This window comes from Temnothorax americanus, unplaced genomic scaffold (genome assembly GCF_048541705.1).
Source record: "Temnothorax americanus isolate GAGA-0224 unplaced genomic scaffold, ASM4854170v1 Scaffold4, whole genome shotgun sequence".
In the NCBI taxonomy this organism is placed as follows: Eukaryota; Metazoa; Arthropoda; class Insecta; order Hymenoptera; family Formicidae; genus Temnothorax; species Temnothorax americanus.
In genome coordinates this window covers 2,424,059-2,437,983 of record NW_027509547.1, presented here as the reverse complement: position 1 = coordinate 2,437,983, position 13,925 = coordinate 2,424,059, and the positions used below count along the sequence as shown (strand labels likewise).

General features: G+C 48.1%; 1 protein-coding gene across 6 annotated transcripts in view; it reads right to left on the bottom strand.

The window, feature by feature from the left end:
* Positions 1-453: 453 nt before the first annotated feature.
* Positions 454-13,925, bottom strand: part of Tio (zinc finger domain-containing protein tiptop) — a 148,992-nt gene continuing 135,520 nt past the window's right edge. For 5 of the 6 annotated variants that reach the window (XM_077415176.1, XM_077415174.1, XM_077415172.1 and 2 more), the window contains 2 exons: positions 9,070-9,313; positions 454-6,948 (listed from right to left, as the gene is read on the bottom strand). In XM_077415176.1, coding sequence (XP_077271302.1) covers positions 3,255-6,948; positions 9,070-9,313 — 3,938 coding nt within the window. In that variant the 3' untranslated portion in view covers positions 454-3,254. Of the gene's footprint in view, positions 6,949-7,439; positions 7,601-9,069; positions 9,314-13,925 lie in introns of those variants that run through there. The other variant, XM_077415177.1, reaches the window with a different exon arrangement.

Below are 13,925 nucleotides of genomic sequence, written 5' to 3'. Positions count from 1 at the left end.
CGGAAGCATTCTTTCTCATACTCAGACTGTCACTCTATCTTTCTATCCTTCACCCTTCTCGCAAACACATACAAACACACACACAGACACACTCACACACGCGCATTTTCTCGTTCTCTCTTACTCTCATCATCACACAACATTCGTATTCCCGTCTGATCCACTCGCGCCCTATGCTCTGCTATTATCACTACACTCACCACGCCACGCATCATCGTAATATAATAATCGTAATTATATAATCAATATACACAGTAGTCGCGATAATTCGAGTGATAATAATGACAATATTTTACACGTAGAATGACGCGTTGGCTCGCTCACGGCGCAATAAATATTATTTGAACAAAGAAAATTTACAATGATCTACACGTACGCATTTACGTCGAGAAAATATGCGTTCTTCGACAACCATTCTTTCTCTCACACATTTTTTCTTTCTCTCTCTCTCTCTCTCTCTCTCTCTCTCTCTCTCTCTTATTCGCTCACTTTTTCTCTCTCACACTCGCTCTCTCTCTCGCTCTTCACTGTTTCATGCATACACATTCGACTCGCGTGTACTTATTCAATTAATCGCGAGCCTCGCTATTGCACCGCGTCTCCGCACCTCTCGGCTCTTGTCACTTCTACACTCGCTCGTGTGTCTCCACACCTTCGATTCGTAGCAGTCGTAACGCTCTCCGAGGCGGCTCTCGTCCGTCCCCGCGAGCAAACTCACCGGTTTTTTTTCGTAGTAATAAGTATCAACAAAGAGATTCCTATACAGGGTCGAACCCTAGCCTATCCTATGCGCTAATAAACTACGGCCTTACGATCTAGAGGTATACATGCTGACGATCTTACGACAGATGATAGGTAAGCTTTCTCTTTTTCTCGCTCTCTTTTTTTCTTTCTCTTTCTCTATCTCTTTCTCTAGCCATTTCTCTTTTGCTCTAATCAATTTTTGCCGTTTTCTTTGTCTCGTCGCGATCTTGCTCATCTCACGTCGTAAACGTCCTTAAGTATTTATAAAATCACAAACTTGGCCGCGTGCCGAGCCCCGTGACTCAGCAGTGCCGCGAGATATGGTGGCATCACAATTTAATTAACGCTCGTTCAACACCCACATCTTCGTTACACCCTCTCGCGTTCCTTGGGCACGAAAGAAAGTAAGAGTAGCTGGTATACAATTCCTTAATTCTCATACCGATGGAAGAAAAGTGATACGAAAAAACGGAAGGCGAAACGTGCTGCGAGAAAGTCTTAAACAACACGGAAATGTCGATTGTACAAAGTTATGCGCGTCCTACTTTGGACTCATATTTCTATAGCGATTGCGATCGAGGAAAAATTCTGTGAAAAGCAAAAAAAAAAAACGAATTCTCTCGCGACGTTTCCCATGTTGCACGTGATTCCATAACGAGAAGGAAACATTCCGAACGATTACGCGCGCAGGTCTACTCTAGAGCATAATCTTCTCGTAACGACTAAAAATACAGTAAATGGGAAAAGAAGAGAGGGATCGGTATAAAAGAAATAATGAGAGAGGTGTATATAAAGACGGAATTTGAGGCCCCTCTTCAATGTAGAATTTTTGAAGGGTCTGATGCACGCTAATCGTGCCACCAACCCAGGAATGATAAGATGCATCCTCGATGATAGACTAAAACGATCGCAAAAAAAAACGGAAAAGAAATCGTGTTGCGTCTGCATTTATTCTGCGCGAGTGAACGAAATCTTTTACTATAATAATATCATCGCAACGGCGAAGTCTTTCCGACGGAGATATCCACATTTAGGCTGAAAGAGTGCAGTGGCGAGGCTTTAAAATTAAAACAAAAATAAAATTATATTATATGTTTAATATGTTAAGAAATAAAGTTTATTAAATTGATTTTTTGCAGAATGACAAGCAAGCTTAAGTTTGACAATTTAACCTCGGCTATAGATTCCTCCGTGTTTTTCTATGAAGAGAGAGAGATTATACGGTACATATAAAATAACTGATATTTTCAAGAAAATGCAGTACAAAGAAGTTCTCGAAAATTATACCATTCATTCAGCAGGAATTAATTAGTAAGGAATTCATAATACAGATGGATAATAATCTAAAACTTCCAAGCTTTGCAAGATGTACTTGAAATAAAAAGAATGCGAAGGAATTTTGCAAAATATAAATAGGTCATCTCAGTCGTCATATTTAAATCTAATCGAGCTCTTATGGATAGAGCTATACGTAAGAAATATTTGATTTTTAAAAGATCTTTGGAAAATTGTACAAGAGGCCTGAGAGAAGGGGGAGGGATATAACACTGGAAAAGAATCTATATGAAAATTAATTAAAAGAATGCCAAGATTGTGTCAAAAAGTCAAATTGAAGAAAGGATTCTGTTGCAAAAAGAAAATTTAATCAACTTTATTTACTAACATTGTAAATGTAAGAAATTTTGTGTTTGAATTATAAATTTTATTCAAATGGTGTGTACGTTCGCATAAATAAAAATTTATATTTTTAATAAAATAATTACATCTATAATGAATCATATCATATTTTATATAATATATAATTTTATACAAAATATAAAAGATACTTCATTGCCAACGGTAATATATATGACATGACTCTAATCACCAATTGGTTTTTTTTTTATATCACTAGTTAATTCTGGTAGCCCTCTCTAGCAATAAATTATAATTGTCAACGTATAATATTATCTATATTTTGTATTTTTTCTTGAGCAAATAAAAAATACAAAAGGGGTTCATACAAAAATCTGTAATGATTAAAAGGTAAAATTGATCAGTTCAATTTTCAGTGCTATAAACGTGCGAAAAAAGATTTTCTCTCTATTCTTTTAAACATAAAAATCATCTTTCGTTCTTATGGCACCGAAATTTAAACTCAAATTTATATTTATTTCATACGAATCTTTGATCCGTAAATATATATCGTATTATCAGAAGAAAATTAATGATAAGAAACTACGAATATTACAATTTGATTAATCTCGTCTTACACGCAACGGGACATTTGTCCCAAATGCATAGATGACAATGTGAAATAATTTTTCAATTATAAAAGCTTCCCATTATCGATATAGCCACGACACAGCCTCTTTAAGCATAAACCCGAAGACGTCGGATGCGCGACGACGTCGTTCGGCGCGGCGGTGTTCGCGGGGAAGGGGATGAAAATTTTCACATCGCTAGTTTTACAGTCGTTACAGTATAGATACACTTATGTACAAATGGCACCGCTACTTACGGGGCTCGGACTATACGTATTTGCTGGACAATTGCTTTGCCAGCTCCGTATACTTGAGAAATTTGGAGTGCGGGCTCTCCTCGAGGGGTGAGGCCGCTGACTGCGACGGGCTGCCGTTCGCCTGCGGAAGCGGCGGCGACTTGTTGCGCTGCGACGTCGGCGGCGACGAGGAGTTGCGACTCGGCCCGCCGGAAGTGCCCTGGGAAACCGCCGCGGCGGCTGCGGCCGCGGCTGCTGCCGCCGACCTACCGATGGTCAATGGATCGGGGATGACGCCGTCCTTGACAAAGTGCATCTTGGACAGGTGGTGCCTGTATGCACCTTTCGAAATGAAGGGTGTATCGCAGAATGCACACTTCATTATTGAATCCGCGGTGACCACGGCATCATTACAGGCCCAGCTGAAAGCCAAGATAGCACCTGGCGTCGGCCCGGGACCCGGACCGGTCACCCCTACTGTGCTACCGCTGCCCGAACCGATGGTGCTGGCTCCGGAACCACCCCCGGATCTCGAGGCTCCGCTAGCGCCGGGACCTCGCGTCTCCGTCTTATCGCATAATTTCTGCAAGGCCGCGAGAGGATGGCTACTTGTTTTACGTCCTTGCGAGTCGATGTTGTTACCGCCGCCACCACCGCCACCGCCGGACAAGCTGTCGAACATGGAGGAGAGCGCTCCGAGACTGCTAGATGCCTTAGTGTCAGGCGTACCCCGCGGTGTGACCGATCGGTCGCTGCTGGTAGGACTGCTCGTGCTGTTCCTACAAGGACTACGCGCGACCTGTTCCACCTGGCTGGTCGGCCGGGGCGTAGGTGGATTCATGCGAGGCGACAGAACTTCTCGACCGTCCTCCGGCGTCTCATGGATGCTGTTTCGTCGGTGATTGTAGGAACTCTGATCCTCCTCGTCTCTACAGTCGTCTACTATTTCCTTCTTCACGAACACCTCCCTCGTCGACTGCGACTGCTGTTGCTCTTCCTCGGTCGCGCCTCGCTCCTCTGTCTCCTCGTCCCTCGGTTCTTTCTTCACCACCACGGTAGACGACTCCTCGTCCCCGGACTCCTCCGTGGTTTGACGATGGCGACTAGGTAACGGGGTGGCCTGCTTCTCGGGAGTGACGCGATGATGATGAGACAGGGAACTCGAGTGTCTTTCGTGACTCGCGTTAGACAGGTCCATGCGTCTCTCCGGTGTCATGGTATCCGTCCTGCCGCTTCCTCGCTCTGATATCGAACTGGACTCGCTGCCGCTTCGTTCCCTTCTCGCCGCGGTGTTGGCGTTATAATGTTGCTGCTGATGCTGCTGTTGATAAGATCGAAGTAAATTCATCGTTTGTGGATCCACCAGAGGTTTCGTGTAATCCACGCTCTCGTCGATGCCCAAACGCTTGAGGATGCTCGTACCTATCGGCGCGCCGGGCTGAGTGTGATGCAAGCCGGGCGTGCCGTGCCTCACGCGAGAATCGAAACTCTTCTCGATGAGCTTCTCTATTGCGTTCAAAACTGACGGCGAGGTACCCATCGGAGCGGTAGTCTCGTTAGCGGTCGGTGTAGGAGTATTTTTTCCCGGTGTCGTCGCGTCGCTGGCCGAAGATGGAGATCGGTGGTGTCTCGACGATATCGAAGACGTTTCCTCGTTGACGCTCTTACGTCCGCTTTCGGCCGGCGGTAACGTCGCGGGCAAATGATTGGACATGAGCGCGTTCTTCAGGAAGTTTCGCTGATTGGCTCCGACCGTGCCTGCGCCGATACATTGACGTATGTGCTCCACAAAAAGCGGAGTCTCGATCTTGTCGCCGCACTTCTCGCACGTGATTCTACCGGCGTGTTTGCCGAGGCTGTGCGTTAGACCGACGGCAGCGTCACCGTTCTTGAATTCGTTCTGCGCGCGTTCCAGCTCCAGCAATTTCCTCACGGGCAGTGACTTTTTCCGCTTTTCGCGCGTCTGCCGTCGACGTCCGCCGCTTTCAGTGATCGAGCGCATTATATGTTCCTTGTAATGCGAATTTTTTACCATGTGATTGCTCAACTCCTTCAGGGAGCTAAACGCTTGATCGCAAACCTTGCAGGTCAGCACGGCGCTAACGTGACTGCTCGTGGCGCCGGGCCCGGGACCACCGTTGTTTCCGCTGTGTGGTCCGGTCCCTCCTCCCGGCGGTCCTCCTGCGCCGCCTCCTCCCCCGGCGACACTTCCGCCACCTCCGGCAGCACCGGTAGCACTACCGCCCTTGCTTTCGTCCGATGATTTCCAGGATATTATCTGTTCTTGAGAGATGATGTTTGTGTAATGTTGCGTTTGCTGCATATGCGAAGTCATCTCGGCTAGCGAGCGGAAGCTCTGTCCGCACCACATGCACTTCAGAATCTGCCGCGTTTGTTCGGCACCCTTGCCCAACCAGACGTCCTGACCTCGCACGAGCTTTCGCGGCAGCGGCATCGTTTCTTTGATCAGTAAATTTAAATCGGATGGACTTTGTTTGTTGCTAGGTGTGGTCGAATTGTTACTGCCCGTATTACCGGTGGATGTCTGTGGTTGATGCGGCTGTTGAGGCGGTGGTATGGTCGGCATCGTCGTCTGTTGTGAGTGCATTCCTGGCGCTGGTGGTGGGACCGGCATGTTCACGCCACAGTGCTTCGCCTCCTTCATGTGCGTCGTCATTGCGGCCAAAGTCGGGAAGCTCTGTTTGCACCACACGCATTTCAGAACATCCTTCGCTTGATCGGCACCTTTATTCAACCAGTGGGACTGCCAAGCGCTATGACGACTGCTGGACGTCGTCGCCGGCGCGTTGGTACCCGTCGCGGCACCGCTTCCGGAAGACGACCTGAAAAGATCCTCGCCGCCCAGCTTACTCAGCTCGCTCATTTTCTCGAGCGCCTTTGTAGCTTCGCTGGGTTGATAGGGCTTTTCTAACGCGGCTGGCGGCTTCATCTTCCCGTTCCAGAGCTGATGATGATCCACCACCCCGCTGGTGCTTTTCGGCGAAAGCTGCTGCTGACTAGTAGCTGCTGCCGCTACCGCTGCGGCGAAGTACGGAAAGTGCGAGGCCACCACCGGAGACGTCCAGGGAGACACGACGGGCGGTCTACCAAAACCGGATGGCGTGACTCCCGGTGCTGTTTCCTGATGGCTCGAGGAACTTGTCGTGGAGGCCAGTCTCGATGACTTGCGCGGTGGCGGTGGCGGCGAGTCTTCCGGGCCGGGTCGTTTCCTGCTGGGTACCGAAAGATCCAACGGACCATTGTTCGTCTCCGTCGAGGAAGACGGCGTAGGTGGTTTGCTGAGATTTAATATTTGCTCTTCCTCGTCCTCCTCGGTCGAGGACGTTTTCCTCGTGCTAAAGTCCAGCACAGCCGGCAGGGGTGTCGCCGACGGTGAGATCTCCCCGACGCTGGTAGGCGACACCAGGAGGCCGGGGGTGGCGGCTGGTGGTGAACACGAGGAGGATACCAGCGGCGATACCGAGCCACGCGATAAGGGCGAGTGGCCGAGGAGGAGGCGCTGATGAGTTTGTTGCAGATACGCCGCCATGACCGCTGCAGAGTGGGGTGGTAGCAGGGAGTGAGTTCCAAGGGGTAGAGGCACGATACTACTTGGACTGACCGGGCTCGCGCTGCTCCTGGTAGCGGGTGGCGGGGGACTTCCGGTCGCCGGACCGGATGATTCCCGAGAATCTCTCGAGGGACAGCGCGGACTCATTGGCTCCCTGAAATTGCAAACGATACCGAGCGCTATAATTTTCGAGTATACGGGAGCGCGTATCCCTCCTTCGAGATCTCTTTAGGATTCGAAGTGGCTATGATGGATGGAAACGAATCTTATCGGAGCTTGGCGTAAAAATGCGAAACGTTCACAGTCGAGCGGCGGTCATTAATCATGATAATCGCGCGATAATTTTCTTGTAACCGATCCGCGAGCGCCGCTGCATAACGCAGGTGACGCCGTGACGTTAATATTTCATAAGCGTCCGCCGTAGGAATTACTACGCAAACAGCTTTCGCCGTACTGTGTGATGGGGACGACGGATACCCGGAATCATCGGTGGAGGTAAACGGAAAAAAGGCTCGCGTGATAAATAGAGCCTAGAGACGTTAGCGTGTTGCAACGATGGTAACAGCGATGGATAATTCACGCATGAAAACGTCTGTCGTTGCTGGCGCGTAGTACACGCGAAATGCGCATAACACATAAACGTACCTTGTAAGTATACCGCGACGGACATTACAACAGGATATGACAGATTATTATCGACATCAAAAACGAAAACACACTACGTTACGCGATGAATTATTCGTCGATCTTAGAATACGTGTGTTCACCGCGGCCGCGAGTACGACGTTAACGCTCGCGAGGTAACGGAGCCTCGTCCGTGGACAAATTAGTCATCCAGCTCGCGACAAAAACCGCGCGGATTGGTCGGAGTCGCCGAGTGTGCGGAAGCGATCGATACCTGTCGCAACGTCATCAACGCACGCGAGGATCGACTATCGGAAGGGAGCACGTGGCCGGAACGATTAGAGCTCAGCGCGGTCGTCGTAATGGATTGTACGAGGCCTCGGGACGCGATGCGGCGCGGCGAAGTTCCAGGCCTGTCGACGGCTCGCTCGTAACTGACTATCCCTGACTGAATGCCGAATGCGTGCCGCGAGATGAAAGGGGACCGCTGCCACGCATGCAGGGGAAGTTTTTGGGGGCTGGCGGGACGGCGCGGGTGTACGCGGGGGGGCGGGGGCGCCACCGCTACCGCCGCCCCCGGTTAGGAGGCAGCGCGCCTGCTAGTGGGGCATCGTTGGTGTGGGACGATGTGTAACACGTGCCTATCTCTATTAGCCGTGTGACGTCGCGCGCGGCAGACACCGATATCAACTCCAACACCGGCTTATTTATCCCTATCCCGGAGCCTCGCCCGTCCGTCCGCCCGGCCGCTCGTTCCGTTACCACTTAACCCTCGCCGCCCGACGCTTACCTCGCGCATACACATATTTACGAGTGAGGCCTCGTGACGATTTGTTGCTCTTAAACAAAGACGCCGCGTGTACATACGCGAGGGGCGCCCGACGACGGCGAACATCAAAAAGCTCGCGGTGTCGCGTCGGCGCGGCTCGCGATGATTTAGATGCTTTATTATAAGAAGTCTCCGCGTCCGGATAAAGCACCGACTAATGAGTCGCCGGCAGACAACGTCGAGCGAAATTTAGGTACGAGCCTCCGACTTTATGCCCGACATTACGCGTCGCTTCTACGACCGCCGTAAGTGATTTGCGCGGAGGCATCGCTCGCGCGTGGTTATCCGCGGCTGGCTTGCACGGGCCGCTACCTCGCACGGGTAACGTCGAGTGTCCCTATCTTCGCGGACGTAACACCCACGTGTCGGGCACGCGGACAGAAACATGTATATATAGGCATCGAGTATAGCACGCATATATATGCAGAGACACATTCGACTGACAAATGTAATAAGGAAGACCAAAGAAAGTTGATACGAGTATAAATGCTACTGAGACAGTGCGAATAATAAAAGTTGTCACTACTCGTTTGACAACACGTTTGAGATTGCAGTGATTGCACGAGTAATGTTTCTGGTCATTACTGTATATCGATAGAATATGTTTTAGCTTCTTGGCAAAATCAAATCTTTCAAGTTTCAATAATTATATCTCTGTCAATATTTACCGAATACTTAGTCTAAAACTAAATGAGCACATATTTCTTTTCTGATACGCACTTTTTTGTGATCGTGTTTCTCAGCAATCATCAAGACAGAGCAGTTATATGCACAGAACATCAATTGTACACGGATAGAAAATTATACAAATGCAAGATTTACCTATCCGGAGGTCCCGTGTCTCGCAGGATAGTCGGGTTTAACCTCGAGGTGGCGGAAGGCGGGGGCGTAGGTGGCGATGCCTCCTCATCGTCCTCTTCGTCCGTTCCCTCGGCATCCTCGTCCTCCTTCGCAGCGGGCGCGCAGCCCCTTTCGCTGGGGCTAATGGGACCATCCTCGTCGACGCAATCGCCCTCCTCGCCTTGGAGGTCCGTACCGGGCGCAGAGCCTTCGACGCCGTCCTCCCCTGAAACAAATCAACGAAGCAGCGAATTAGATAATTAGATCAATCGTAATTGAAAAAAAAAAAAATAAAAATAACTACTCCATTAACATGCCACATTTCATGAAATAACAGCGTGTTGCTACATTTATATTAAATGCTTGTACAACGAATAGTTTATCGGTGCCACTTCTATAACGGAACAGAAGTAGTTAAGTCGCATTGGCAATCTAGATATCTCATTGACCCATCGGCGAATTTTCCATTACACTTGCAGATAAGACGTTGGACGTGAAAAATACGATATATGAGTGTATCGTTACGGAGAGGAAAATGTTCCCTGTCAGTAAGATAATCTTGCGTGACAAGCGAGCAAACTTGTATTGCAGGATATACTTATATGTACTACCAAGTAATTTAGAAATAAAAAAAATCGAGCGCGAATCGGTTGACGATATCGTGTATTCTGCGCGGAGATCGTTGATGTAGGACGCGAATCAAATCCTCCTGTCACCCGCCGTATCTTGATAGAAGAGAGGAGAAGAACGTACGACCTAGGAGTGGAGATACTGAGAAATGACGAAGCTAAGTACCTAGGAGTGATATAAAGGTTTAGATGGCGAGTAACACAATGGCACTATCGGTTCATTTATCAGCCTTTCGCGACGACAGCGACGACGATGGCGACGACGACGATGGCGACGACGGCGACGACGACGAATACGACGCCCAAGAGGGAGAGGAAGAAAGAGAAAATGCGAGCTATGTCGGATACGTCGACGTCGACGACGACGAGGTATTGTGTAACGGGACAAGGAGTTCCATCATCTGCATTATGAGTTTTAATCAAATCGTTTCCATTTGAACCCTTGGTAATGAACGGCAGAACTGTCGCTTTGCGACTGTGCGGAGAGAACATGACCTAATCTAAGATCAACAAATATTTGCGGGGGAAATACGTTGCGTAAATTTTGCTCGGAAATTCTACATCATATCGTATCTAATAAACGGCGTGTTACACCACGATTTAAATATTGACTACGCATTCACTAGAACGTTTCATTAAATTATTATCGTACAGTCATCTGATAACCAACGAAAGTAAGCTATACTTGACAGACCCGGACGTGAATACTCGGGTCTAACGTGGGTCCAACTTCTAGTCGCCATCTTGCTCCCGGCACATCCTTTCTGAAGAAGGGAGTGCCGTGTCCTCGGTCGCGAGCAATCGCCAAGCCAAGCCGCGAGAGCAGGGCGAGAGCGGAAGGTGGTCAACACACCTCCCTTCGTAGAGGGTGGGGACAACCAGGAGCACCGTCCTACTTTGCCGAGTGACCAACCAAACGATCGTTTGTCCGCGGACAGGCCACGGAAGAGGGAGAGAAAGGAGATCGCACATTGATCCGCGGGTGCATCAGCAACTAATTACGCAGATTTATGTCCCCATTGTCCATTGTCTCTCTACCGGGAGCGATTCTCCCGGTGCCCCGGCGCGGACCATTCGATGGAAGCGACTGGCCGCGCCGATCCGGTTGGAACCAGTCATAGGGCGGCGAGAAGGTGCACGACTAACGGAGAGAACGACGGGGCGACGACGAGAGGAGATAAAAGGAGGACCTCTCGGAGGATCGCTTGGATCCAGACGCGTATCGAAGAGGGGAATGCAAGAAGTCGAGGAACCGAGCGGGCGGACCACCGGCGGGCAGCCCCGCCCGCTACGAGAGCGCGGTCCGTCTTCTACCCTTTCGGAGTCCCCTACGGGCGCTTGATCGCGAATCCGTGGAATCTAGTATTTGCCTGCCGCTCATTTCTATCCCTCCCTAACCACCAGCTTGTCTCTTGCCCGTGATAGCTGAATTCGAAGTGATACTGTTTTGAAATTTCAATAACGTAACCGTTAGCACTGCGCCACCTTCGTCTCCAGCCAGAGACTTCAACGAGCGTTACTCCGTTACTCCATTTCTGGAAGCAGCAACTAGCATCTTGATACGGTTTTTATACGTACACGTGTGCGAATATTACATGAAAAAAATAATTGTTTATATAAGCGTTCATCAGAAAGGCAAGATCCTCTACTTATTGTACAATCGATCCATAGTGACGAGCCATATTTAATTATTTTTTGAAAGAAATAAAGTATATTCCGATGACTTGTTTATTGTATTATATTCTGAAGCCACGGAGACTTTAATTTATTAGAGCACCGACCCAATCGTAATGACAAGGGTCACCGAGAGTTCCGCGACTCGAAAGTATTTCACCGGCGATCAGGATCGATCGGATGTCGACGTCGGGCTCAGTAGGATGCAAATGCTCGCACGAGCGGAGTTCGTGCGGGGCTATTGGCAGACCACTAACAAGGACCGCACCGGGTTGCACATCCCGGACGTAGTCCGCCGGTAAGATACGCCTCGGGAACGAGGAGCGTGGCGTACCGAGCTTAAAAGCGGCCGAGTCTTGACACTCGGCGAGATGCTACTGGCCGATATCCGGCTCCTCCTGTCCTTGGCTCACCCGAACCCGCTGCACGTTAGAAAAGAAGCGCAGCGTATTAGCGGGCCTGTGCTATGCGGAGAGCAGGTCGCGCTATCTACGATGGCGATGGTTCTGCGCCAATAGCCCGCCTACGACTCTTGGTCCAGAACAATAATTAGTCTTATCGGCGAAGCATCCGCTTTCAAGCCCGTTACGATCTCTACTTGATTTTTCTGTGCATTCCCTCTCTCTCTCTCTCTCTCTCTCTCTCTTTCTTCTTTTCTTTCTTTATAAATGTGTATCTCTGCGCATTCCCTGTTTCCCCCTTTCGCCCTTTTGTCGTGCCTCTCCTCGCCTGCCTTCCACGACGAACCTGCGCACGAGTTACGGATATAGATAGCAGACACCTGCATATATTGGCGTACACATGTTGGTGATGTACCAAGGGCTAACTGGTATTGGTACCACAACGGTATTAGCTATCCTGTAAGCTAGTCGTAAGTCGAACAACTGAACTAGTCACGCTCGCTATTCGCGAGGACGATCGGCAGTTGCTAATTGCTGATAAATTCCGAACTTCTGTATGCGAAGCTTTGAGAGCGTATATATATTGTGAAAAAAAAAAACTACGTAGTATAAAACTCGGCCTTAGATAATTGCGTTAACGTCGCGGGTTAATAGGAATATTAGTCACTTTTGAATGCATACAAATAAATTCCATTATCGTAATTTATAAAAAAAATTACAATATATAAAGAATTTCAAGGACGGCGAGATTTAAAATAATGCTTGCAGTTATTCATATTTCCTTATATTTTATTTAAAAAAACCTTAATTTAATTTATTTAGCAATTAGTATCAAATATACAGAAAGTTTAGCAAATAGAGAATTTCCTTAACTTATCACAGATTAAATTAAATCTTTGATATTTATTTCTTACATAATCTTTCGTAACGTGTGATGTAATATGATACATCTTTAAAAATTGAGAATAGAACTGATTATTTTCCGTCAATTTTTGAATGTATTCTTTTGAAGCCGTTCTTCCGGAAAACGATTTGTCACTCTTATTGTTAGACGTACAAAGGCGGAACGAGTCGTCGAGATGAAACGCGGTAAGCCTTACAAATGGCAGAACGAAAAATAAGGTGTTAAGACAAGGATCCTTTAGTGCATGTTCATAAATTGCGGCCGTGAGTAAAGCGTAAATTTTAGCGTTCATAGGCATCCACACTAGTGTCAGCTTGTGTACTCTAGTGATTTACGCGCAATCAACGCGCTAAATCAGTTAGGTTTGCTTGTAATTAGCATCTACGCCGAACGTTCATCCGGTAAGAAAATTTATAACGCGAGGTGTCTGTTTAATTGTTTGTAGGAAATCTGATATGCAGAGCGGCAGCTTTTAAGCATAAGATACCGAATTCTTTCTGTAAATATGATGTAACGACACAACTCGGCGCGATTAAAGTCACAATTAGAAAAGAAGCAATATTAAAAACTATAAATAATAAAATTTAAACGTTGCACAATATATCATATTTTAAAAAGCCATTAAAAGCTCAAGTATTGAGGATAATCTAACACATTATTTCAGTAGAATATCAAACTATATCAATCCCTCTGGAATCTGGACAAAGTGTGATGTATCACGCATAAAAAAATTCTCCCTTCAGAAATTACTTTATATCTATCGACTCAATGTATGTACTAGACATTCGCAATCAAACTGTGTGGGAGCTACTACGTGCACGAACATCCGCCGGCCTTTACTCTGTTTCTCATTGTCAGACAGGCCGTCGGTGGATACCGGTAATTACATAACCACCGTGTTAAAATGTAGAGCTGCGTACATCAGAAAAGATCTTCGCGAGAGCTGCATCAGCTTCACGGTGCACGAAGTTAATTTCTCGTCTCTTCCACGTCGGGACGGCGGAGCAAAGTTGCCGGGACGCCTTCCGAGACGGATCTTTGATAAGTAGTACTACTCGCGCACGGTTATCTCGGCGAATATCCCGGGGAGGCGCGGATCTTTTCTGCCTCTCTCTTTCTCTCTTTCTCTCGGCAGCAATGACGCCACGCCGGGGCAAGTAACCGGGTCGAACTTTAGCAACGTCCTGGCAATAAAACAGTACATAATAACAAGCCGGCGGCTGCTGCGGC